Raw genomic sequence first — 23266 nt, forward strand, 5'->3', positions numbered from 1 at the left:
TGACCCGAGTCGGGGCCGAACTGACCCTCCGAGCTTAATTCATATCGATCTGCTGTGGGTTTAGGGCAATCTGATAAGCATGCCCAGGGGTAGATCTGTATGCCTCCTGTTTTCTTTTTTTTTCCTTTTCTTTTTTTTTTAAAAAAAGGGGGCAATGTCTCATATCTCAGTCTTACTCAAGGAACGTAAAAACCACATTACTCTGGAACATAGCATCAGCAGAAGAACCACACATCGTCCCCGACCCAGATCAAGTACAATGTTATAGTTCAACATATAGTACTATCAGGTGAGCAATCCAACTCCAATATACTAGGCCTAGAAACTAAAAATTACAGACACAAAATAGCAATTTCCACAGAACGGCCAACCCCTACTCCAACACAACCCTAATCATATACCCAAACAACGGTCCCGCCCCCTGCGTCAAGCTCCCACAGTCCTCCAACGCCACCATCACCACATCATCCGAGACACCCCTCCAATAATCGATGCAAGGCTTGGTATCATAGATCAAGGCGGCCGAGACCACCTCTCGGAACTTGACTTCACGCAGCTGTCCTCGACATTAGCTTCCCTCGTCTGATAAAAAAACTACAGTCGCTCGCGCCTGTGATCAGGAATCACAACACATACCCTCGAAGTGCCCCACTCCTCCGACTTGACCCAATTCCCCTCCCCGTCGAACACCATGAGATTCACCTCATTCAAGGAGATTAAATCCTTCCCCGCGAATTTGAGGTCCTCCATCACTAGCTTCTCGGCGGGGTGGCCGCTGTGGAAGATGTAGCCTCTCCATCGGCTGCCTGTGAGCTTTTCGGGGGCGATGGGCTGGAGCTTGTCGAAGACGGCGGCGAGATCGTCGGATGTCACCTGCTTGGGATGCTTGGTTAGGGCCCAGAATTGGGATTCCGGGGTGCTGCGGTGGTGGGTTAGTGGGTGGGTGTCGTTGGGGGTTGGCGGGGTAGGTGCGTGCCTGTCTGTAGTTTGGGTTGAGTCTTTAGTCATGGTGATTGTGACGGAGTTGGGCTTTTGTGGTAGGGATGATGATTGTTGTGTTCAGTGTTGCAGAGTATCAGTATAGATAGGTCACTTGGATCGTGGGCGCTGGGCTTGTTTGTACTAGAAGTACTTTTCGAGGCGTCGCTGGTAGGATTTATATGGGGTACGAGAATGGTGATGACGTTGCACGGTGTGAGCACTCACAGGGTAGTACTCCTGCAATCATGAAGCATAAAGATTTCTTGTCTTGGCCACGTGCATACATGCAAGGGGTGGAGCGGAATCCTGTCAGAGTGGTAGATCCTTCCCGAAGCGCATGCACAGATACTCTATATGGCTCATGGCATAGCCAAGCACGTAGGTGCGGCAGATGCTGTAGAGCCCTGGACTGGAGTACAGACTTCATGTATCACATACCCGCTATGTAAGTTACACAATCACATCGAGTTCATCCTCGCCACATACCCCGCCCGTCATCCTCGCTGTCAGTATGACATAGTACAGTACTATGTAGAATCCACGAACCGCAAACATCGTGCAAAACCAAAAAATCCCCAAGATGCATCCAATCATCTGCAAAGCTTGCAAAGCTTACCAAGACACCGACCACATCTCAAAATCTCCTCTCTAATCCTCCTTCTCCCCCTCCACTGCCCCGCCCTCATTCTCCACAAACCACCTCACACTCCTCTCCAACCCCTCCCGCACCCCAATCCTGGGAGAATACCCCAACACCCTCCTCGCCTTGCTCCCATTCAACGTCCTGACCAACGTACTAAACCGAATCCCCTCCCTCGTCATATTCGCCTTTTTAGTCCCCCCGGAGACCACCCAAGCGACCCACTCATTCACGAACCCGATCGTCAACCCCACCCACTTGGGAATCACGACCACATCCTCCTTCCTGACCGGCCTGCCCACCAACCTCGACACCTCGCGCTGGAAATCCCAGAACAGCCAGGGTTCCTCATTGGTGATGTGGAAACACTCGCCGTCGACTCTTCTCTCGGCGGGGGCGGGCTTCCCCCACGCGGCCAGCAGTGCCCGGGCGGCGAGGAGATGGGCGTCGGCGAGGTTGCCGACGTAGACGAAGTCGTAGAGGTTGCGGCCGTCGCCCATCTGGAAGCGCAGCTTGCCCTGGCGGGCGACGGCGTACATCTTGCCGAGGGTGCCGAGGTCGCGTTCGCCGAAGGCGAGGGCGGGGCGGATGGCGCACGTCAGGATGCCGCGGTCGTCGGCCCCGGCCCCGGCGGCGGAGGTGCGGTTGGCGGCCTGGATGGCGTCCTCGGCGTCCGCTTTGGCGATGCAGTAGAGCCGCTGCTGGACGGGCGGGCGCAGGATGGGCAGCTCCTCGGTGGCGTCGACCAGGTCGGTGTGGTTGTCGTTGATGACGCCCGAGGTCGAGGTGTTGACGAGGGCGCGCACGGTGCCCACCGCCCAGGCGGCGGCGAGGAGGTGGTGCGTGCCGTCGACGATGATGCCCCGGTAGGCGGACTCGGGCTCGTCGGAGAACTCGGGCGAGGCGGTGTGGAAGACGGTCGTCGGGCGCGCCAGCTCCATGATCCGCTGCACGTCCGCCGCGCTCGCCATGTCGCCCTGGTGGTAGTGCACGTTCGCCCCCGCGTGGCGGTTGCGCTGCGTGTTCACGTCGATGGAGTGGATGGTGCACTCCGGTTCACTCTCCAGGATCTTGGCGATGATGTGGTAGGCGATGAAGCCGTTGCCGCCGGTGACGAGGACGGGGCTGAGGGTGGTCATTTTTTTTATGTTGAAGTTAGGGTTAATGGAGAAAGGGGGATGAGAGGTTGAGTGGGGGAAGGTTTGAGTTTAGGAGTAGGGAGCTGAGGGGAAAGAGGGAAAGTGCTTGTTTTTATTGTGGAGGAGCACGAGCACGTTCACGCTCACAAAGAAACGCTGTACGCTAAGCAGCTGTCGGCTTAACTGGATTAAGAATAAGTGGAAGTGCACCACCTGCGGGATGTATACTGTATCCCTGCATGAGACACACCTATCAGGGGGCTACGATACGACCCTTGTCATTTGCCTCGTCTTATTTGACTTTACTACACTTAAATCCCGGTGGTAGCATGTGCTTACTCAGCCCTAATGACTGTCCGAATCAATCGTCCCTCCTATCAGACAAGACCCCGGTTGACCATAAGAGACAATGTAGGTACCTAGTATATTCTAAAAGTAGCAGTATCTTGACTCCTACTCCTCCGCATGAGCAACCAGCTAAACCGGATTATCTGTCAAAAACTCCAGCTCCTGCGAGTCCATCCGCCCGTCCCCCTTGCCATTCTTCAGCCGTTCCCAATTCTGGGTCCCCGGCCGCCGTTTACTGGACAGGTGGCTCCGCAACGCGGCGTCCCCCGTCTCGCTGACCTTGGGCGTCTCCCGGCTGCCGCTCTGGAGCAGGGAGACGGCCGAGTTGTAGAAGGAGGAGGTGAGGGAGCGGAGACGCGCGAAGCACATGGGGAAGGAGGTGGCGCAGGCGACGATGATGGCGATGTTCATCTCGACGATCCTGCATGAGACCGGAATTAGCTCCCTAGCCTTCTGTCGACATTGTCTGTTGTACGGGATGAAAACGTACGTAAACTGAGCATTCCGCCCCGTCGTCCAAAACACATCCGAGCTATCGTTCAGCTGGAAATTCACCAGCCGCGCCAGACTAGCCGCGCAGGCTCTGTCCGGTACATCCCACATTCAGTCAGCGCTCAAACTCAACATCATGACTAAGTATATGGGTCTCACTCACCCAAGCCCACTCATAAACGTCACCAGCAGCCCGATCCGCCGCCGCCGACTGACCTGCAGCTTCAGCAGCCGCGGGATGGGCAGCAGCAGCACGTAGAAGTCCGTCACCACGTTGATCACCGACTGGATCGTGATCATCGTCCCGGAGGTGAACTTGCAGTAAGGGGCCTCCAGCTGCGACAGCTCCGCGCACTGCACCAGGCTGCCGATGGCGACGGCAATGCAGAACGTGTAGAGCACCGCGTCGGCGACGATGCCGATCCAGACGGCGACGATCTCGCGGTGCAGCGGGAACACGCGCTTATACAGCAACAGAATCGAGATCTTGGCGAAGCAGACCGTCCATGGGAAGGTGATGCCGCCTGCGTCGAGGACCTGTGGGTTTTTTATTAGATTTTTCGGGGGGCTTTGTTTTTTCTCTATATTTTTTTGAGGTGGGGGAAGACGTACGCGGGTCGAGGAGGGATCGATGAGGTTGATGGCTCGCACGTCCCACATGTGTCGTCCGATGCCTAGGGGTAGGGCTGTCGTGCACGGGCTGTTTAGCTTAGGGCTACGCTTGGAATATGACTTGGTGGCAGTGGGGAAGTCTCACTCTGCGTGTAGAGCGTCATGTGCGCGATCGAGCCGCACTGTGTGACTTAGCATCCTGCACTGGGCGACTGCGATGGCGATATCCGGTCAAATCGACTTACTGCCGCAAGGATGCAGGTTGCTACATGTTTTGTCGTTCTTAGCAGAGTCCCATATCTAGCCAAGTGGGGCAGAGCCTGAGGGGCTACTCACTGTCTTCGGCGCCCCAGAATTTGATGATACTTGTCCGCACCCAGACGCGGGCGGACACCGCCAGTAGCGCCAGAAACAGGAAAATCGACTGCAGCACGATGATCGTCGTCCGCTGGGATGGCGGGTTGACGAAGTTGGGGACCACCCCGGGCGGCGGGGCGGCGGCTGGCGTGTTGTAATAATCCATGGCCAGAACACTGGAACGGGTTGCTCAGCAGAGCAGCAGACCGTACGGTCTGGAGGTAAGGGCTCTTGGATCTTTAAAGACCATTTCCCTTTCGTCGGACATCGTCGTGACAGCTGAAGGATTGAGGAAGGGTGGGGGGCGAGCCAGATCAGCACGGGCGAAAAGCACACCAAGCTCGACGACCCGTGCGGTCGTCATGCAAGTCAGCCTCTGTCGAATCCATCATGGGCCGCCGGAACTTGCGATAATACTGCACAGTGCACCAGAGAAACTAGGAGGCCTGATGGAGGGTAGATGCTGACCGTTGGGGTCCAAAAACTTCGCCAGCCGACTAAATTCAGGCTGTTTTGCTGACATGCAAGGCTTGGGGTGAGTTGTGAGGCTTAGGCTTAATATACAATACAGTGTAGTGCAGTTGCAGTGCAGTGCTCAGCTGCATGGCCAGCGAATGACTCTCGTGCCAAGAGCGTGGCTGCAGGAAGAACCCCTCAGTGCGGCATCCCTCTAATCACCATGAGGTGCATTCCTGCACCTCGCCACGAGCGAACCAGTCAGCGAATCTCGGCCTCAGATGCCAGTTTTAATTTCTTCAATCGTCCTACAGGGCTTCTCGCGGGGACATTACCCGTTCTGTCCCGCTCTCTGCGGTGCTTGTTGCTCCGGCAGTTGAGAGCCCCGCTTATCTTCAGCCACCTTATGCTATTTTCCTGGCCCAACCTCCTCCCCGCTGGACCGGGAAGAATGATAGTAGACCCACGCAATACCATGGTACACTCGAACAATGCGCACTAAGCACCTTCGAAAATAGATAGCACCAGTGGAAATTGTCTATGCTCAATGAACAAACAAGCTTATCATCATTTCTCCTCGTGCGATAACCCGTCCTCTTTGGGCGCAATCACGACCCGCACATCCCCGCCCTTCACAGGCCCGCCGGGCCCCGAGGAGACCGGGGTGAACCCTACCGCCGGAACGCCGTCCAGCGCCCGCACAACGTGGAAGCGATGCACCACCAGCGCAACAAACGTCAGCGACAGTCGCTTGCTCAGATACCGCCCTACGCACTTGTGCTTCCCCGCGCCAAACGGCAGGAAACTCTTACTCTGGGCCAGGCCCGGGTGGTCGAGGAACCGCTCCGGCAGGAAGCGGTCCCAGTCCCGGCCGAGCACGGGGTGCGACATGGCGAGCTGGCGGTAGGGCACGAGCAGGTGCGCGCCGGCTTGGAAGGTCCGGCCGTTGACGGTGAGGGGCTTCTCGACGCTGCGCGCGGAGCTGGAGTTCATGGTCAGTCGCTGGGTTTCGTTGTAGAGGGCGGAGAGGAGGGGGTTCTGCTCGAGGCGCAGGGCGAGGGCGGCCAGCGGTTCGTTGGCGGCGGTGCTCTGCGCGAAGAGGGTGGTAACTTCGGTGGTGACTCTTTGCAGACGGGTCTGGTCGGTGCAGATGTGCGCGAGGAGCCAGAAGGGGAGTTTGAAGACGTTTGCGTTGGAGCTGAGGAGGGGTTAGCTCTGTAAGAGGAAAGAGGATAACAAGATGGTTGAGGGAAACTTGCCCCCACAGGACCATCAGCAGATACGACGCCATATCATCCTCGCTCAGTCCGCGGCGTCGCATCTCCGTGATGGAGTTTCTGACAGCCCAGGATTGATCCTGCTGGCTCGAGGGAGGCAGACGCATGTAGTCCACCAAGCAGCGCAGCACCCTCGCTCTGGCCACGCGGACCTCCTTGCCGCATGGTCGGGGTAGTTTGAATAACAGGATCCACAGGTCGCTCTCCAAACACACAAGGTCCTCGACGATGTATGGCGAGAGCTCCCAGATCGCATTTCCAAAGTAAGCCGTCGTGACGGCGTGGATGATCGCCGTTTGCGCCCACCTGTACAGCGAGACCGTTCGCTCCCGCCCATCTTCGGAGCTATGAAGAAGAGTCGGTGCTTCGAGTCGATCCCATCGCATATGGGACTCAAGGACCTCCAAGGACCGAGCGAGGATCTCCGGGCTTAAAGACTTTTCAAGGAGCTGTTTCCTCATAAGCTCCTCTGCGACCAGAACCAACGGCGGGGCCTTGGGTTCGGAATCGTGATCCATCTCCGAGATTCCCGATTCCGAACAGCCAAGGCCCATGAGAAGGTTTTTCAAGTGCTCCGTATGTGTCAGCTGGGGTGGTTCCCTAAGCACGGCGGTGGCATCTTGTTCCGACAGGACGAAGTAGATTTTCTGGCCGAAGACATTGATGGCAATTGGTTCTCCACTGCCCTTGCAATCCTTGCTACGATGCCACAATCACTTAGGTAATGCTAAATACAATGCCAAGGTTGGAATGGACAACTCACATCGCGGATGATAGTAACGCATGGGGGCTCCTTAGCATGGGGACTGCATGGCCTTTTTCGCCGAGTCATTAGCGCCGTCAAGAAAGGGTCCGAGCGAACCAACCGTACCAACAACTATTTCCCTTGGTCAGCAATCGAGGCAGCGGCCAATCTGTCATGTACAGCACTCACTTGGAATCAGATAGGGAACCTCTCGCGGCGAGTCAGGGTTGAGCAACGGACGAACGGTGAACCGCCACAGACGCCAGATCACGAGAAGGACGACACCACCTCCGACCAGATGGGACAGGCTCAATTGATCCTGGATAAACCCAAAATCCGTAAGTACAGACAGCATGATGTAGATGGTACTGAGACAGATGTAAAAGGTAGGAGGGTGAGGATACATACCCCTCCTAATCCCCTTAGAGGAGTACCCTTATATCGAGCAGCCGGTTTTCCTGATAAGGATGCACGCTACTGCTGCGCTATCACATTGCGACTTACTTCCTTGGCGTGCAGACCAGGATAGGGATTCGAAAGTACATACTACCTAGGTCGTCAACCCAACGGCGCAGCCGGTATCTCCGTCCCCTCTCTCTTTCGCCACATCGAGGTGGCCGCGCACCACCATAACACAGCCAATATACGCGGACTATTCCGCCGCCACGGGCGAGGGCGACTAGCCTTATCTCTTTGACATAAAATCCTGCTTGTGATGCGGCTGAGAGACCATAAGGGCCCGTCCAATTATAGTGATCACGAGAGAGTGGCCGTTTCTGGTGTTATTGCTTGGCGCCAATCAAGATGTTCGATGTTCTGCCATGTGCGTGCATCTCCCCACGATCGCGAATGAGAATAAACCCCCCCGAGCGGGGTAGTCCAGCACTTACTTAAGTTGAATCCTGAGCCTCGTATTTTCTGCACGTTGGAATTTAGCGTAGGGTGCCTTAAGCGCTTACCAGAGCCAGTGAGCCATTGACTTCCCGACCCCTGCAGAACGTGCTGGCCCCGTGCCAAACTTGGCATTGATTCCGGACGGGAGGATGATAGCTTGTCCACGGTTCACTTTGCTCCTACCCATCTAGGGCTTTGCATTCATAAGCGTAGTATTCGCTACTCGTACTTTTTTTGGAGCTGGAGATAATTAGAGGCGTATACCCCGCAGTAGCGACGGCCGTTATCAGGCCACGGTTGAAGGCATATGATAGATAGTGAGTGAGCAGTAGCGGAGGGGGCGTTCCCTTTTTTGTAATCGTAAGTACCCTTCGCGGGGTGATGCCGCTTTCCCCTCTCGTGGTTTTGTAGCTATACACAATTGTCTCGGATTCGGCATGCTGTTCTCGATTATTTCGACGAATATGGGAGTTGCTTCTCTCGGGAGCGTGCTCCTCCTCCTGCTCTGCTGCTGGTTGTGTGTTCGCAGATTAAGAGCCAAGTCCAAGTCCCAAGAATCGGTACTGTGCATCGGTCGCCGACGACGAGAGAGGAAAATCGCTAATCTAACTCCTTAGACACGTCATAATGTTGTTCTTGTCGAGCCTTCCAGCTATATCCTCAGGGTCGTTGACCAGCTTCAATACCTTTTGAAGGGGCCGGAGATTGTGCAGAAGGCACACGTAAGTGGTTGAGCTCAGAGGAACCGGCGCAGAAAATGCTAAGACTGCAGCGCGCAGATCAAAGATAGCCCCTATGCCGTGCGCACACCAGAAGGATATCAAGTCCAGTTCTCCTCCAGGGAGCACATCAAGCAATTGGTGCAGGCGCCAGACACGTACCTGTCCCTACATGCTCTGGCGAAAGATGTACGTCGCTATCCGACTTTCTTCCTTGCTTTTGAGTTGATCAAGCCTCCTCTTTCTAATTCTCATCTCAACAAGAACAGATGTTCCAGCCCAAGTATACCATGAACGGCCTCGAATACGACGACTGCATGAGCGCCAACGGGACCGTCCACCAGCGAGCCCTGCAAGCGGAGCTGCGATCCCACCTGCCAGCCCTAACCCAGCCGTTGCACAACTGCATAGCCCAAGCGCTCACTGCAGAGATCACAGCCCACAAGCCCCAGTCCGGGGAATGGCGCGCAGTGCCAATCTTCCCGATGGCCAAGCGACTGATCACCGCTGCCAACGCCTTGGTCTTCTTCGGGCCCGAGGTCTCAAGCGACCAGGTCTTCCTCGACGCCGCGCTCGAGTACCCCGAACACCTCATGGAAACCGCCGAAGCGCTGCGCCTGCTCCCCGCGTGGGTCGCGCCCTTTGCAGCGCCATATCTAATGCGCCGCCACCGAGCGCTGAAGATCTTGCTCGATCGCCTCACCCCCGTCGTCGAGGCGCGGATCCGCAAAACCAGCAGCAGCACCACCAGCACCACCACTGCCCCGGAACATGCAGACTGCATCCAATTCTTCGTCAACGCAGCCGCGCGCAAGAACCAGCAACACGAATGGCCGGCCCAGCGCATCATCCAGGTCCTGCTAGGCGTGTGGTTTGCCTCCGTCCACCAACCAGCCATGTGTCTCTTCTACGCCCTAGACGACCTCTGCCTGCATCCCGAGTTCACGTCTGCGCTACGCGACGAGGTCGTCCGCGCCGCTATGCCCCAACCAACCACCATCACCACCACCACCACCACCACCCCCCAACAACCAGAAATCAACCCCAACCACCTCCCCCTCCTCACCAGCTTCCTCAAAGAATCCGCCCGCCTGCACCCAACCGATTCCATCTCCCTGCGCCGCAAAGTCCTCCAACCATTCACCTTGGCCGACGGAACCACCCTAGCAAAGAACGACGTCGCCTGCATCCCGCTGCAGCCCATCCTCCGCGACCCAGATCTCTACGCCGATCCGCACACCTTCAACCCTTACCGCTTCATCATCCCCCAAGATCCCGCGAAGGCCAACGAAGACACCCGGAACCCGACGACACGAACAACATCCTCCGATTTCACAGACGCAGACGTCACCTTCCCCATCTGGGGGCTGGGCAAACGCGCCTGTCCCGGACGGTATTATGCGTCGGTGCTGCTGAAGCTGGTGCTCGCGCAGATCCTGCTGCGGTATGAGGTGAAGATGGTGGAGACGGCCAAAGACGAGCGGAGGTACTTTTACTGGCGGTCGGCGATTGTGCCCAAGGCTGGGGCGGGGTTGTTGTTTCGGGAGAGGGGGGTGCGGGCTTTGGCTGGGTTTTGTTAGGTAGTTCGTTGGTTCTGATGAGGGGGGGCTTGTGGGTTCTGGTTGTTCATTTTGTTTTTTTGCTGGGTTTCTTTGGTTTCGGTGGGGGTGGTTGGTGTGTGAGAGTCGTGGGGTGGTAGAGGTTCGGTGTTTATACGCAATTGAGACTGGGTTGTAAGTCGATGATAACTCTAGCTGGTGTTGAATTTGTTGAGGGCCACGGGGAGGCACTAGAGGTGCGACGCACTCTTTCGTTTTTGGGGTACTGCTTGATGATAGAAGCTTGAGCAACATGGTCGTGAGATATTTATCAACAGAACTAGAGCTTGGTCATTCTCTCACTCAATATGTAAGAAGATAAGCAGATATCTGGCGGTGTCTAACTCCCCCGTCGGGGTCACACTTCACCAGCATTGCAGTGTACATCAGTAAAGCGAGTGGGGGAATGCCTGCATCAGACCCCTGCAACTGCATCTGAGTAGCGTGAAGGGTGATGTACAGCGCTGCGAGCGAAGCTCTGAGAGAGAAGTCTTCGCCAACTCTCTCTTGCGATGCTCAGCACAACAGCAGTGGTTTCCTACCTAGGCCCGTCGACTGTTCGATATGTTCGGAATGAGCCACGGGTACATCGGACTCTCGCGACCCGAGCACCTAGCGTCGCTGCTCATTTTCTTGCAGAACAGAGGGTTTCTTCTTCTTTGCAAACGTAGATTGAGGAGCACAAGGACGCGTACGCTCCAGATCACAGACCAGGACGTTGAACACCCGTCGAAGGATCAGGTGTCAAGGCAGCAAAGGGAGCAGTCGGTTAGTCAGCGGGAAGAACCCTGGCGCTAGGTCTATATTAGGTTTGGTGCAGATCCAGCAGCCAATCAGAAAAGCTTTGAGTGGCCGCTGACTGATGTGAATATGACACGGATCTAGAAACCAGGGAAACTATGGAAAAGATTAGTCTGGTCGAACTTGTTTGATGATCTACCGCCGTGGAGAAGGTGAATCAGTTCGTCCTGCTGAGGCTATGTTGACGGTTTTGCAGACAGCAGCAGACGTGGATTGTTGGGCTCTATTTCTAAGACAGTCCAAAGTCGAAATCGAAAGTACTCAAGTTGAGGTCCACGATAGCGCCCTCCTCGGTAGAATGAACTGGCTCACAACGCAAACAGTAAAAAATGTCACATTCAGTAGAAGTGATGATGCGCTACCAGCAGTGTTCGCAGCGTATGGCAGCCCCCGGCCACCCCACGTGAGGCATTTATGACGATCCACGAGTGCTCCGAGCCATGTTCCATATCATGGAGCCATACGAGTCAAATTCCAGACGGACCGAGATCTATTGCTCCAGCCATCCCCAGAACACGAAGAAGTGATGGTTTATCGATTTGAAGCATAGAACAGAAACTGCGTTGATCTCGCAACATGTACAACCACTCTCCAATTACGTCTCTTGCTGTTTCTTCGGGAGTTATCATAGCGACTGGCTGCTCCAATATCCAACAATCAACCTCACCCAGCAAGCATGATCTTACAGCCACCGCACTCGCCTTATCTTCTGCAATTCACCACCCGATCATCTAGAGATAAGATGGCTGCACACTACATCCCCCAGAAAGTCCACAAGAGTACGTAATCGAAAACTCCATCAGACACCCCCTCGCCGGCAAGGCCGACCCACCTGAGGCCCCGTTGGAGTGACGGCACACCGGGTACTTTAGTTCTAGCCTGCAGCTTACCACCGCCTTATCCGCAAGGTTCCTGAAAGGTACGATACGTGCGTAATGATGTCCCTTACGGTCTGACGCGTCACCCTCAGGACCAAGGCCTTTGAACAGCCTCGACATGGCGCCTGGGCTTTCATGTAATCCATCTTGATGGAATCAAAAGCTGTCTACACTCTCTTAATCCTCTGTGTAATCATTCTCTCGTGTAAAAGTAAGCTCTGGCGAACGTGGTGGTGATTAGGCAGACAGGACGGCGCGCTAGAGCCGGACGGGAGCAAAAGGTTCTTTCTCGCGGTGGATCTCCGGGCAAAGGACCCCCCAAAGAGGGATCAGTACACTCTATTCCGAACGTTAAGTTCATCTTCTGGATAATGTTGAGATGACGATCTTCGCAACTGCGTATCTTAGCAGCTTGGCAGGCACACACGGCGCCCAGGCTTCACATCCTCGTGTCGGCGACAGCGGCGCTGCTCACTTTTCGAACCAGCTAGCCAAGACTTAGCGAGAGTCCAGCAGGCAGACTAACGTTAAAGGTCGTTGTCTACGGGTTAGCTCTGGCACAAGCCTAATCCTCAGATAGATGAGACAGAACTCATACACATGCATCGGTTGGGTTGACCATGGAAGAGCTGACGAAGCCACTTGCTCTGCATGCATAAGCGAGATTGACTCGCAGCGTAGAAAGCTTAGTACTGATTGCATGGAAGCCGGTGGCTGGGCTTTTCATGATTCTGCTCTGACAATGATGAGAATGACTATTTTGACAGCCGAGCTGGGGATTCCATTTGCATAGTAGAACGTGGGGAAGCCTTATCACCTGCGCTTGCAGATGACGCTCAAGGCTTGCATCCCTCGATCTTTGCAAGGGGGCAAGGGATCTCGCCACCGAAGCAGTATTCAGCCCGGCGGATAACTAGGCTGCAGGATGAAGAAACTTGTCCAGGGCATACAAAGTGGCTCGGGAGACCCTAATCCAGCGCCAAGCCTGTGCCAAGCATCCCAGATCGGTCATCAGTGGGGCCTGCGGATAAGCTTATTCCCGCCCTAGCATCCTTGCAGAACACCATCAAGTTTGGTGCCATCAGAACCAATTTTGGAAATGTTGGGCACGCAGCTATCTGGTCTACGCTCTAGTCATCCCATAATGGGACTCATGTTGAACTCCCAGCCTGGTGGGTCATATCCCAAGACCGCACGGCGAGGAGGCAAAAACTGCGAAATTACTCCAGCACTTTCCATCACTGCAATGCGCTAGAGGTGCTGTTCGCTTGGCAGTGAACTAAGGCTGAAGCAGTAGCAGACTCAACATCAGTTTGATCAGGGAACCCTTAGACCCTAAGTGCTGGGGAGGGCCACGCAAGCGGGTGACGAGGGATGAAGGGAACCGGGCAGGGACGTCAAACACAAGTGGGCCCAAACATGCTTCCCGCCTCCGTTCCAATTATGGGCCGACTATTCATGGATGCTCTTCGACCATGCAGTGCCTCATACTTGAGGCCGCATTTGCTTAAATAGAAGCCATGTGCCTCCTCAAGTCGACCTGTTTACCATCCAGCCTCATCCATTCTTTTCTTGAGTCTACCAACCAATCCAGTCATTTCAGCTGCCTACCATGGGCAAGTATTCCCGTGCAGCTGTTGCTGCTCTGGCAGCCGCAACGGCCAATGCCACTTCGCTCTCTGATCTGTGTACCGTGTCCAACGTGCAGTCTGCTCTGCCTTCCAATGGCACCCTTCTGGGCATCAACATGATCCCCTCGTCCGTCACCGCGGGTGTCACCACCTCCAGCGGCGGCATGGGCGGCGGCATGAAGCGGGCGGACAGCTACACCTACTGTAACGTGACTGTCGCTTACACCCACACCGGCAAGGGCGACAAGGTCGTTCTCAAGTATGCCTTCCCCAGCCCGTCTGAGTTCAAGAACCGTTTCTACGTTGCTGGTGGCGGTGGCTTCTCACTCTCCAGCGACGCAACTGGCGGTCTCGAGTACGGCGCTGCCTCGGGTAAGCTGTCATGAACAACAATCCTGACTATTAAGACATTATCTAACATGATCAAGGTGCCACTGATGCCGGCTACGACGCTTTCTCCTACAGCTACGATGAGGTCGTGCTGTACGGCAACGGCTCCATCAACTGGGATGCCACCTACATGTTCGGCTACCAGGCCTTGGGTGAAATGACCCAGATTGCCAAGCCCCTTGCCCGGGGCTTCTATGGTCTGGACAGCGACAAGAAGATCTACACTTACTACGAGGGCTGCTCCGACGGTGGTCGTGAGGGTATGAGCCAGGTTCAACGCTGGGGATCCGAGTATGATGGTGCCATCACTGGAGCTCCCGGTAAGCCAAACCCTGACAGACTTCTACAATCAGAGCGCATCGATCCCTAACCTTTTCCCAACAGCCTTCCGTTTCGCTCAGCAGCAGGTCCACCACGTTTTCTCCTCGGCCGTCGAGCACACCATGGACTATTACCCCGAGCCGTGCATGCTCGACAAGATCGTCAACGCCACCATCGAGGCCTGCGACCCTCTGGACGGCCGTACCGACGGTGTCATCTCGCGTACCGACCTCTGCATGCTGAACTTCAACCTGACCTCTGTGATTGGCGAGTCCTACTACTGCGCCGAGCAGAACTACACCTCCCTGGGCTTCGGCTTCAGCAAGCGGGCTGAAGGCAGCTCGACCAGCTACCAGCCCGCGCAGAACGGCACCGTGACCGCGGAGGGCGTCAAGCTCGCCCAGGCGATCTACGACGGCCTGCACAACAGCCAGGGCGAGCGTGCCTACCTGTCGTGGCAGATCGGCTCCGAGCTGTCGGACGCAACGACCGAGTATAACTCCGACACCGGCGCGTGGGAGCTCGACATCCCGTCCACCGGCGGCGAGTACGTGACCAAGTTCGTGCAGCTTCTTAACATCGACAACCTGTCCAACCTCGACAACGTCACCTACGACACGCTGGTCGGCTGGATGAACACGGGCATGATCCGCTACATCGACAGCCTGCAGACGACGGTGCCCGACCTGACCGAGTTCGAGTCCTCGGGCGGCAAGCTGCTGCACTACCACGGCGAGTCCGACCCCTCGATCCCCGCCGCCTCCTCCGTGCACTACTGGCAATCCGTCCGCTCCATCATGTACGGCGACCTCAGCTACCAGGAGTCGCTCCAGAAGATGGCCGACTGGTACCAGTTCTACCTGATCCCCGGCGCCGCCCACTGCGGCACCAACTCCCTCCAGCCCGGCCCCTACCCCGAGGACAACATGGAGATCATGATCAACTGGGTCGAGAACGGCGTCAAGCCCTCCCGTCTCAACGCCACCGTCTCCTCCGGCTCCTACGCCGGCGAGACCCAGATGCTCTGCCAGTGGCCCACCCGCCCGCTCTGGTCCAGCAACAGCAGCTTCTCCTGCGTCCACGACCAGAAGTCCATCGACTCGTGGACCTACGAGTTCCCTGCTTTCAAGCTTCCGGTCTACTGAGCTGGCCTTGCCTAACCCCATACTTTCGTCGCCGTGACTACTCGATAAGAGCTCTTCCGCTTCTAGCCACCCTGTACCCTAGTATTAGCTTTATACTTTAGCCTTATCAATCACTCTTATCTGTACCATCTGACAAACACCTCCACAAAGGAGTCTTACAAGACCATTCTATCGTGCACTAAAAACAACCAAGACTGAAAGCCTGCCAAGCACAACACATGCCTCATAGACCCCCCACCACCAAACGTCGCCCGCCCCCCCGACACCGAGACCTATCTTGGCCTCCCTCAATTTCCCCGAAAAGACGCAGAGCACACGTCACTGCCAAGAACCTCCACGGCACACCCAGACCATCTCATTTCATAACAATTCCCATGAAATCCCGAAAATCCCCAGAGTAAAGCTCCAGACCCAATCAGGGTGCGGCCCCAGGCACTCGACCTCAAGCGCCCTTCACGCCACCAAGCGACAAAAAGAAAGAGTTCGAATCTATAATTGCATGTCACTAAAGCCCAGCCCCAACAGAATCAGAAACAAATCCCTTCAAATGCGTAACCCTCACCACCGATCGGCAGGAACCACCTCCGCTTGGAGGTTAGGGATCCACGTAATCCTTCATGAGAATCTAGGAATTTTAAAGAATTTTAAGGGCAACGGAGCTGTAAGTGGGGCGTTGAGGCTTTGCGTGATTGGTGGGCAGGAAGATAGGGTGGGCTCCACATCGGGGGTCGGGGGTGTTTGAGCGGTGACCTCCGAGGGGGGGGGTTGTGATACCCCAATTTCAGGCTTGTGCTTGGGTCGGAGGGGTTGCTCTATGTGTTGGGCTGGGGAGGGTGGTTTTGATAGGGGTTATGGGTATAGCTATGGTGAGGGGGGTAGAGGGTTTGATGTTTTTTTGGGGAGTAAGGGTAGGGGATTGGTACAAGTAGATTGGGTGAACACTGAGATATACTATGGTTCGGTCCCTGACGGAGAGTATGGCTGAAGCATGTGGTCGATTTTAGCGTGCTACTTTCGCACAAGGGTAGTTCAGTAATGATGCAAGAGAATAGATGAAGTGAGTTGTGGGGTCGGGTTTCATGGCTACTTGAGCCATTGAATACACAGAATGTGTAGGCGTAGCGGCCACGGAATTCTCAATTGTGCTGGAATTATAGCCTAAACTTGGGAGAGGAATATAAGCACAGCAGACCCAGGAGAATACATCAAGCACGTCTTGGTGGCGCAATTGGTTAGCGCGTACGACTGTTAATCGTGAGGTTGAGAGTTCGATCCTCTCCTAGGACGTCATTTCTTTTTGCTTTGTTTTTGTCTTGGTTCTCTCGGCCTGGTGCCCTTATCTCTGTAAGACAGAGTGCAGCCGGTATATTCAAAGCCCAGCTTATGATCCGGTGGCTAACTAGTCTAGTTGTACCGTCATCGAGTGATGTCATATTTATCGCCGTGGTGGAAATTTGGGCATATCAAGAAATGCTTACAATTATAAGCGAGAGAGGAGGACGATGAACAAGTAGTCTTTGGTCGATAAATCCGACAACCAGGTAAGTGAGCAGAAAACGAGCTTTAGTAGAGAAGCAAAAGACAAAGACCCCTGCTATTTCGATGTGACTGGGCCAGAATATGTAGTCGGTGCATGTTTCGTCCCATCCTGGTACCAAGTAGCTAAAAACAACACACAAAACAATAAGAAAATACTGCCTGTTGTAGCGTCCCGAAGCAACCAAGACCCTTCCCTCGAGAAAGCATGCATGCCGGTTATCATTACATTTGCACGTGGAAAATCACAATAAAACAATCTCCGCCGCCTAGAACATTCAGTTTGCTATGCTACCGACTCTCCCTTCGCTAAGAGCCCAGCCTGATCCCGCAGAAAGGACAACGTCACACTCTTCTCATTCCCTTTTTCGAGGATATACTTCGACACGCCCCGCGCTGAACTCGATCCTCCCGACATCCGGCGCCATGGCAATGCGCCAAGCCAGCAGATACCCCGCCACATTCCAGGCCACTTCTTCCGCGACGGTGGCAAACGTGGAGGCATGGAAGTCGCCGGTCTTGTTGAGTCGTTGGTCGAAGTTCTCGGTGTACGTCTCCACCCACGCATCGTAGTGCTCGAACACGGATGGAGGGTAGACGGGGGAGCTGAGGACTTCGTCCGCCTCCAGCATGCAGTCGCCTTCGTCACACCGCAGGTCGTCGAAATCGCGCCAGATGAAATCCGTGCCCCAGTCGGCGAAGGTACGGTAATGGCGGGGCGGAGATCCTGATGTAGTGGTGTCCTCGGGTGGCGCAGCCAGAGGCTCGCGAGTGGACATCTCGACGACCATGGGATCCGACAGGGACGACTGAGCTTCCTGTGCACTCTTGATTGTGAGGACCAGGTCGAAGCTGGTTTCCACGAGGGTGGACTTGGTATCTGGCTCAGAGAGAGGCTCGTCGGCGAGGCGACGCCATGCATCTCCCAGGTTTCTGATGGCTTTGATATAGCGTTGCGACTGCGGCTGGCGGGCGAATACGGCCAGTGGCCTGAGGAGGTCGGAGGGCATGGTGGCGTACTCTGCAGCTGGAGGAGGTGGTCTCTCTATGTAGTGGGGTGGTTGATGAGGTTGCTGAAGAAGAGGGGTGAGGTAGGACAAAGTGCATGATACTTCCGTATCATACGTATAGCCCCTCATTTAAGCGCTTAGGTTGACTCGCTAAGGATTGGTTAGTAAGCCTTGTCAGGTAATTACATGTATACAGTAGCATCGTAATGGGATGAACGCTAATTATTATTATGATGAACAGGAGGAAAGAAGCCTTGTGACTCTCCGTTAAAAGAATGTCTCTACTTTTGGCAAGCCACCGCTGAACGGGTCTATGTCCCCTGGATGCCAGCATCCGGCTGGAGCAGCAAAGAAGCTCGGCACTGCTTCCGCCGTGTCTTTGGCCTTTCCAAGGCCCTGTTGAGACGCCCACCTGACATTAATAACATTTACAGACCACCTAGGTTCCGTTTCGCTCTCTAACTAGTCTATGGTTTGGCTAAAACTGTCTGCAGTAGGTAATGGTAGAGGCCCAGGGAAAGGGAGGGAAAGGAGGCGGGTAAGGAAGACCCAATGCTTCTTGTCCAGCACAGGAAGAGAGCGACTGCGGCGGCCAAAATGATACCACCGGTTTCGGATTCTCGCGGGCCACTTAAAGGGCGTGGCTAAAACAGTAGACTGGCTGGATCATGTGAATAGGAGCTGGATGTCTGGCCAGGAGAATGCGAGGTGGGATTGCCATGTCTGAGGCCTTATGCACAGCCCCAAACACCGTCAAAAGCCTTGAATCTGACCATGATCACGCGCTGCAGGTGCTACTCAGGGTATACCTCAATGAGCTGAGAGAAATTTCAATCCAAGACAGCGGAGGGTGTTCGTCTTGGCAGGTGATCTCTCCTCCATCCCGTGTTTCGGGGCTTTGATGATCACGTGTCTCAGTACGAGAGCCAGGTCTGTGACAACAGAGGAGAAGAACCGAGACACGGAGCGAAAAACACGAGGAGGACAAAGAAAGCAGGATACTTTATTCAGACAGAAATCAGGCGAAGTGCGGCGCCAGGAGGCTCCTTTCCCTCATCACCACATCAAATATCTTCGGCTCTCCGTGTATCGCATGGTCGGCAAGACGCTGGCGCTGCACAGGAGAGAACTGGCACAGACTCTGTATCCAACTGCAGTTGCCGATGTTTACGCCGTTGTGAGTTGTAACTCCGATAGTCAAAAAGTTCTACGAGGAGTGATACAGCCAAGAGGCTAACGCCATAAACTATGTCTGATGCTGAAAGGATATCCAGAGACAAGACCAAGATCCCGCCGATTTCACTTCCTGTAGAGCAATGAGTTTGCTATCTAGCGGTGAAGAAAACATCTCCAGTCATGGAACAGAGAGTTGCATGCCCATCCTGCCTTGTAGACGGTACCCACGAGCAAAACATATAAGGGAGCCAGCGATCCAGCACTGTCAAACCACATTACACTTCAACCTTTCACAAACACCGCACCAGCCGGCTTTCGCTGAGCTCTCTTGTACCTGGCCTATCCTAAAATCTCTCTCCTCTTCACCATCTGCCTTACTGTGTCTCTCCATTTTACTCAGAGACGTCCCTCCCCCCCCGGCTGAACCTCAACCCTCATATCGAAACTACCCCGTGTCAAAAATATCTCAGCGCCGTCGCCACCGCAGCGATGAGTTGGGGCTCGAATCCGTCGGGCATACCGGAACAGTTTGGCATCAACGGGTCCGTCAGCTCCGGCCAGGCACGTCCGGGAGATTGGCAAATGCGATCGGACCTCAACCCCTTCCATCGGCCACCGGCATCGACACCGTTCATCCTCGGCGAGTGGGAGGCGACAATACCCCATCGCTCGGGCGGCGCCTATCATCTCAGGGTGGACGGCCGCGGCGGGCTTGCGCTGTCCGCGGACGACGGTTGCGGCAAGCATTCAGGGTGAGATTGGGCTGACCAGTCGGAACCCGCTCGGTGGCTCGGTCATGGCCTACGCGAACCGGATGGGTGACATGCAGACTACCAACTGGAACGGATATGGAGGCATGGTGACCGCCAGCGCGAACCGGGCCGGGGCGCTTCGGCTGACGGGCACCACCCCCTATGGCTCGGCGTCCGCGGAAATGAACACCTTCTCCGGCTCCTATAGTGTCAACGCGCGCGGCTTCTGTGACCGCCAGTGGGTGATGGGCGCGGCCGGCGGCTTCGGCTTCTCATCGCCCGGTACAGGCGGTCCCTCCTGCTTCGGTGCGCCCAATACCAATGGCTTCTTGCTGCAGTCGAGCAGCACAGCCGCCTCCTCCGGTTCCGGGGAACCAGAGGAGGTGGTGCGTCGCGAGTTTAGCCGACTTTCGTTGCAAGAGCAGCCTCAACATGGGCCCTCCTTGCTTGGCTGGGATTAAGCTGGGCGGTGCCTAAGGTGCTTCAAACTCGATGCCTGGAAACGCTGCAGATCCCATTGACACAGCTGGAAAACCAGGCCTCACTGCACAAGGTGCCATTACCAGTGCTGGCAGCAGTGCAGCAAGGCATTCTTAGGTACTGTACTAGGTACAATACTAGCTATGGGACCGGCGCAAGAGCTTTTCCATCAAATCTGCTGGTGATTCATGAGCTGGCTGGGCAGTTTATCCTCCAATGTCGTTTTCGGTGTTTTGTGGTCTTATCTTTTGCAGTGCTGTGTATGTTGAGTATTGAGGCCAGATTTCGGGATTTAATTAGAACTATCTTAATGTCAAGTTCCGCTACTATGCTTCAGAAAGGTCGCAAATAAGTCAGAAAGAAAAACAGATTTCTATTCACCAAAAGCCAAACGCCTGAGGCACTAGTTCTAGTAGACCGGAATCACTCAAGCAAAACCTTTTCTACGCCTTGTCTTTTTTCTCTTTCCCTCCACCACTTTTGCTCATCTTCTCTTATCAACTATCAAGGCGTATGGCCATGGCTTGGCATGCACGTCTACTTTCCTTAACTTCTGACAATAGCGGACATCATAGCGCATCCAGACCCTCTCCCAAATCGGGTTCCGCCTCCAACTCCGCGAGCCCCAACAACTGGCGGGCTTCCCGCAAGACTTGCACATCCAGAAGTACGCGCGGCGGTGCCCAGGACACGAACCGCAGCAGCCAGAGGTTGCCGCTTGGCTCATCGATGAGGACATTGTGCAGCTCGCCGGGCCAGGGCTCGCCGCGCCGCCGCAGGGACCGGACCGCCTCGCGGAGCTGCCGGTACCACCCGCGTCGCTGGTCGAGCGTCGTCTCCCAATGTCTTATGTCTGGCAGCCGCAAGGTACTGGGGATGTAGGCCGTTAGGACAGCAGGGAAGGGTCCGTTCAGATCCAAAATCCCCAGCAGCTGCGGGCAGCGCACTGAGGGGTGGAAAGAACCTGCCGAGGAGCTCGCCCGCTCCAGCCGTTCCACCCCGGTCACCCACTCGTCCAGCCGCTGGGGCTGGTCCAGAAAGTCGCACATCATCTCCACCCTGTCGATGGTGATGTTGTAGTACGTTCCGGCTCGGACTACGAAGTTGATGCGGACTGCTGAGGTATCGTACTGGGGCAGGTGGCGGAGGCGGGCTTGGGCCGAGGGCGGGAGCATGGGCCATGTGACGGGGTCGTCCGTGTAGTTGTTGCTGTTGGTGGTGGTGTTGTCGCTGGCAGGAGCGCCAACACTCACGTCAGGTGAAGGGACCGGGGTCCGATTGGGGCGACCGAGACGGATAGGGATGAATTGGGACCGCAGGCGCTCGAAGTGGTTGGGGAGGTGCGAGGTCATCGTCATCATCATGTTGAAGTGGTACTCACCGATCCGGGCGATCATCTCGCTCCACTGTTCCTCCGCCACGCGCCAGCGCATCGGGCTGGTCTGTGGCTGGTTCACCAGCCGGTCTCGGGACTCGAAGATCAGGTGGGCAAAAGTCCCACTGGACTGCGAGTCCGGGGGTGGGCGCACGAGTTGGACATGGAAACAGGCCTCATGGGGATGCTCTCAGTGCGGACGGGTCCACAGCACGTTGAATCGGAAGATGAGGTCGTCTCCACAGGGGAAGACCCATTCTGCGCGCCAGTTCGACTTGAAGAAGGGGCTGGGGGGCTCGATCTGCCGCAGCCCGGTCGACCAAGGGTAGGAGAGAGGTCTGGGTCGCCGCCGCACATCCTCGGGCAGCACGTTTTCCGGACGGTCGGGGAACAAGATCCCCGGAAACGGCGTGTCCAGACCCATAACTCCCTGCACCTCGTGGATGGCTGCATCGCGCAGCCACCGCGCCTCGTTGCTCGGGTTCCAGAACTTTGGGTTGTTCTGGATGCAGTAGATGTAAACCCGCTGGCTGATTTTGACTCGATACTGCCAGCCTGCTTCAATCACCTCCACGACCTCCGCCGCCGACAGCGGGAATCGGGGCACAGAGCTCAGCCTTCCTTGCTCCGCCAGCTCGATCCGTGGAGGACTACTAGTGAGGGATCGCCGGTCGCCGAGATCGATAACATGCGCGCGGCCGGCATGGGACGACACCTGCATGGATACCAGATGAGATGCGAGGTTCGTCGAGGCCTGTGCTCCACGGATGCGGAAGATAGGCCGGCAATCGAAGGCCAGATTGCGGATCGTGTCGCCCTTGCACGGGGTGTCCGACCATAGCTGTCGCACAATATCGAGTCTGGCAGCGCTGTCCGGGATCGCGGAGCGGACGATGGCAAGATGGAACACTCGTTTCCTGAACAGAAAGATAATCGCTGCGTGATCTTGCTCGGCCTGGAATCTGATCACCTCGACCTCTACATCAACATCGGGGTTCCCAGGTTTACCACCCATAGTGAAAGACCAAACAGCTTTGCTTGACAAATGAGCCGGTTGGGGAATTAAGGATTCAGGAAGATGCGTTTCGATGAGCGCCGGCGGCAGTGCTTTTATTTGTGATTCTTTATTGCTACTGAACTTTTAGAAGCCAGAATTAGAGTCCATAGTTCTAGCTACAAGGACTGTATTCTTTATCTCATAATCTCACCCACCACAATCAGGGCCGCGGTGAAAGAAAACCTGGGCTCGCAGAACCAGTTAGGGTTCCATCTCGCGGGCATTTTCTTTGTCGTCGTCGGCGAAAAGGCACAGCTGCGTCACGTGCTGTACGGAAGGTTTAACCACCAGTGCTATCTTTATTCTCGGTTGGCTGGCTGTCGTTGTTTCCTGATGTGGAACCTAGTGTCGGTGTCGCAGCAAGCACCAGAACATGTCAACATATAGCATTTGTCTTGGAAACATACCTGTGAGATTCATCCCTTGCAGGTGCTATGTGTACTTTATATGGATTAA

At 55.5% G+C, this 23266-nt stretch overlaps 8 protein-coding genes and 1 non-coding gene across 9 annotated transcripts; 4 read left to right on the forward strand and 5 right to left on the reverse strand.

The window, feature by feature from the left end:
* Positions 1-373: 373 nt before the first annotated feature.
* Positions 374-1008, reverse strand: BO66DRAFT_405024 (uncharacterized protein; the record flags this gene model as incomplete). The annotated part of the gene is made up of 2 exons (XM_025648959.1): positions 374-556; positions 637-1008. 2 exons carry the CDS (start codon positions 1006-1008, stop codon positions 374-376), a joined length of 555 nt encoding a protein of 184 aa, XP_025499894.1.
* A 220-nt stretch (positions 1009-1228) lies between these two features.
* BO66DRAFT_382212 (NAD(P)-binding protein) lies at positions 1229-5076 on the reverse strand. Its single transcript, XM_025645997.1, has 7 exons — positions 4549-5076; positions 4458-4477; positions 4358-4394; positions 3764-4181; positions 3599-3691; positions 3350-3529; positions 1229-2746 (listed from the first exon to the last, which is right to left on the reverse strand). Exons 1-7 carry the CDS (start codon positions 4733-4735, stop codon positions 1630-1632), a joined length of 2052 nt encoding a protein of 683 aa, XP_025499895.1. The 5' UTR covers positions 4736-5076; the 3' UTR covers positions 1229-1629.
* A 516-nt stretch (positions 5077-5592) lies between these two features.
* Positions 5593-7402, reverse strand: BO66DRAFT_431571 (cytochrome P450; the record flags this gene model as incomplete). Its single annotated transcript, XM_025650592.1, has 5 exons — positions 5593-6223; positions 6285-7001; positions 7066-7117; positions 7174-7179; positions 7237-7402. The coding sequence occupies 5 exons, from the start codon at positions 7400-7402 to the stop codon at positions 5593-5595; spliced, it is 1572 nt and encodes a 523-aa protein (XP_025499896.1).
* Positions 7403-8405: 1003 nt separating this feature from the next.
* BO66DRAFT_460609 (putative cytochrome P450) lies at positions 8406-10240 on the forward strand (the record flags this gene model as incomplete). Its single annotated transcript, XM_025652308.1, has 3 exons — positions 8406-8506; positions 8732-8849; positions 8930-10240. The coding sequence occupies 3 exons, from the start codon at positions 8406-8408 to the stop codon at positions 10238-10240; spliced, it is 1530 nt and encodes a 509-aa protein (XP_025499897.1).
* Positions 10241-13472: 3232 nt separating this feature from the next.
* Positions 13473-15532, forward strand: BO66DRAFT_431573 (putative tannase). Its single transcript, XM_025650593.1, has 3 exons — positions 13473-13940; positions 13997-14278; positions 14343-15532. The coding sequence occupies exons 1-3, from the start codon at positions 13550-13552 to the stop codon at positions 15422-15424; spliced, it is 1755 nt and encodes a 584-aa protein (XP_025499898.1). The 5' UTR covers positions 13473-13549; the 3' UTR covers positions 15425-15532.
* A 1105-nt stretch (positions 15533-16637) lies between these two features.
* Positions 16638-16711, forward strand: BO66DRAFT_t269. Its single transcript has one exon. It is a non-coding gene; the product is annotated as a tRNA-Asn (tRNA).
* A 338-nt stretch (positions 16712-17049) lies between these two features.
* BO66DRAFT_394936 (uncharacterized protein) lies at positions 17050-18035 on the reverse strand. The gene has a single exon (XM_025648110.1). The coding sequence runs from the start codon at positions 17968-17970 to the stop codon at positions 17317-17319; it is 654 nt and encodes a 217-aa protein (XP_025499899.1). The 5' UTR covers positions 17971-18035; the 3' UTR covers positions 17050-17316.
* A 1600-nt stretch (positions 18036-19635) lies between these two features.
* Positions 19636-20359, forward strand: BO66DRAFT_442467 (uncharacterized protein; the record flags this gene model as incomplete). The annotated part of the gene is made up of 2 exons (XM_025651430.1): positions 19636-19865; positions 19918-20359. The coding sequence occupies 2 exons, from the start codon at positions 19636-19638 to the stop codon at positions 20357-20359; spliced, it is 672 nt and encodes a 223-aa protein (XP_025499900.1).
* A 588-nt stretch (positions 20360-20947) lies between these two features.
* On the reverse strand, positions 20948-22768 carry BO66DRAFT_442468 (uncharacterized protein; the record flags this gene model as incomplete). The annotated part of the gene is made up of 2 exons (XM_025651431.1): positions 20948-21883; positions 21968-22768. The coding sequence occupies 2 exons, from the start codon at positions 22766-22768 to the stop codon at positions 20948-20950; spliced, it is 1737 nt and encodes a 578-aa protein (XP_025499901.1).
* Between the last annotated feature and the right edge of the window lie 498 nt (positions 22769-23266).

This window comes from Aspergillus aculeatinus, assembly GCF_003184765.1.
Source record: "Aspergillus aculeatinus CBS 121060 unplaced genomic scaffold BO66scaffold_54, whole genome shotgun sequence".
NCBI lineage: Eukaryota > Fungi > Ascomycota > Eurotiomycetes > Eurotiales > Aspergillaceae > Aspergillus > Aspergillus aculeatinus.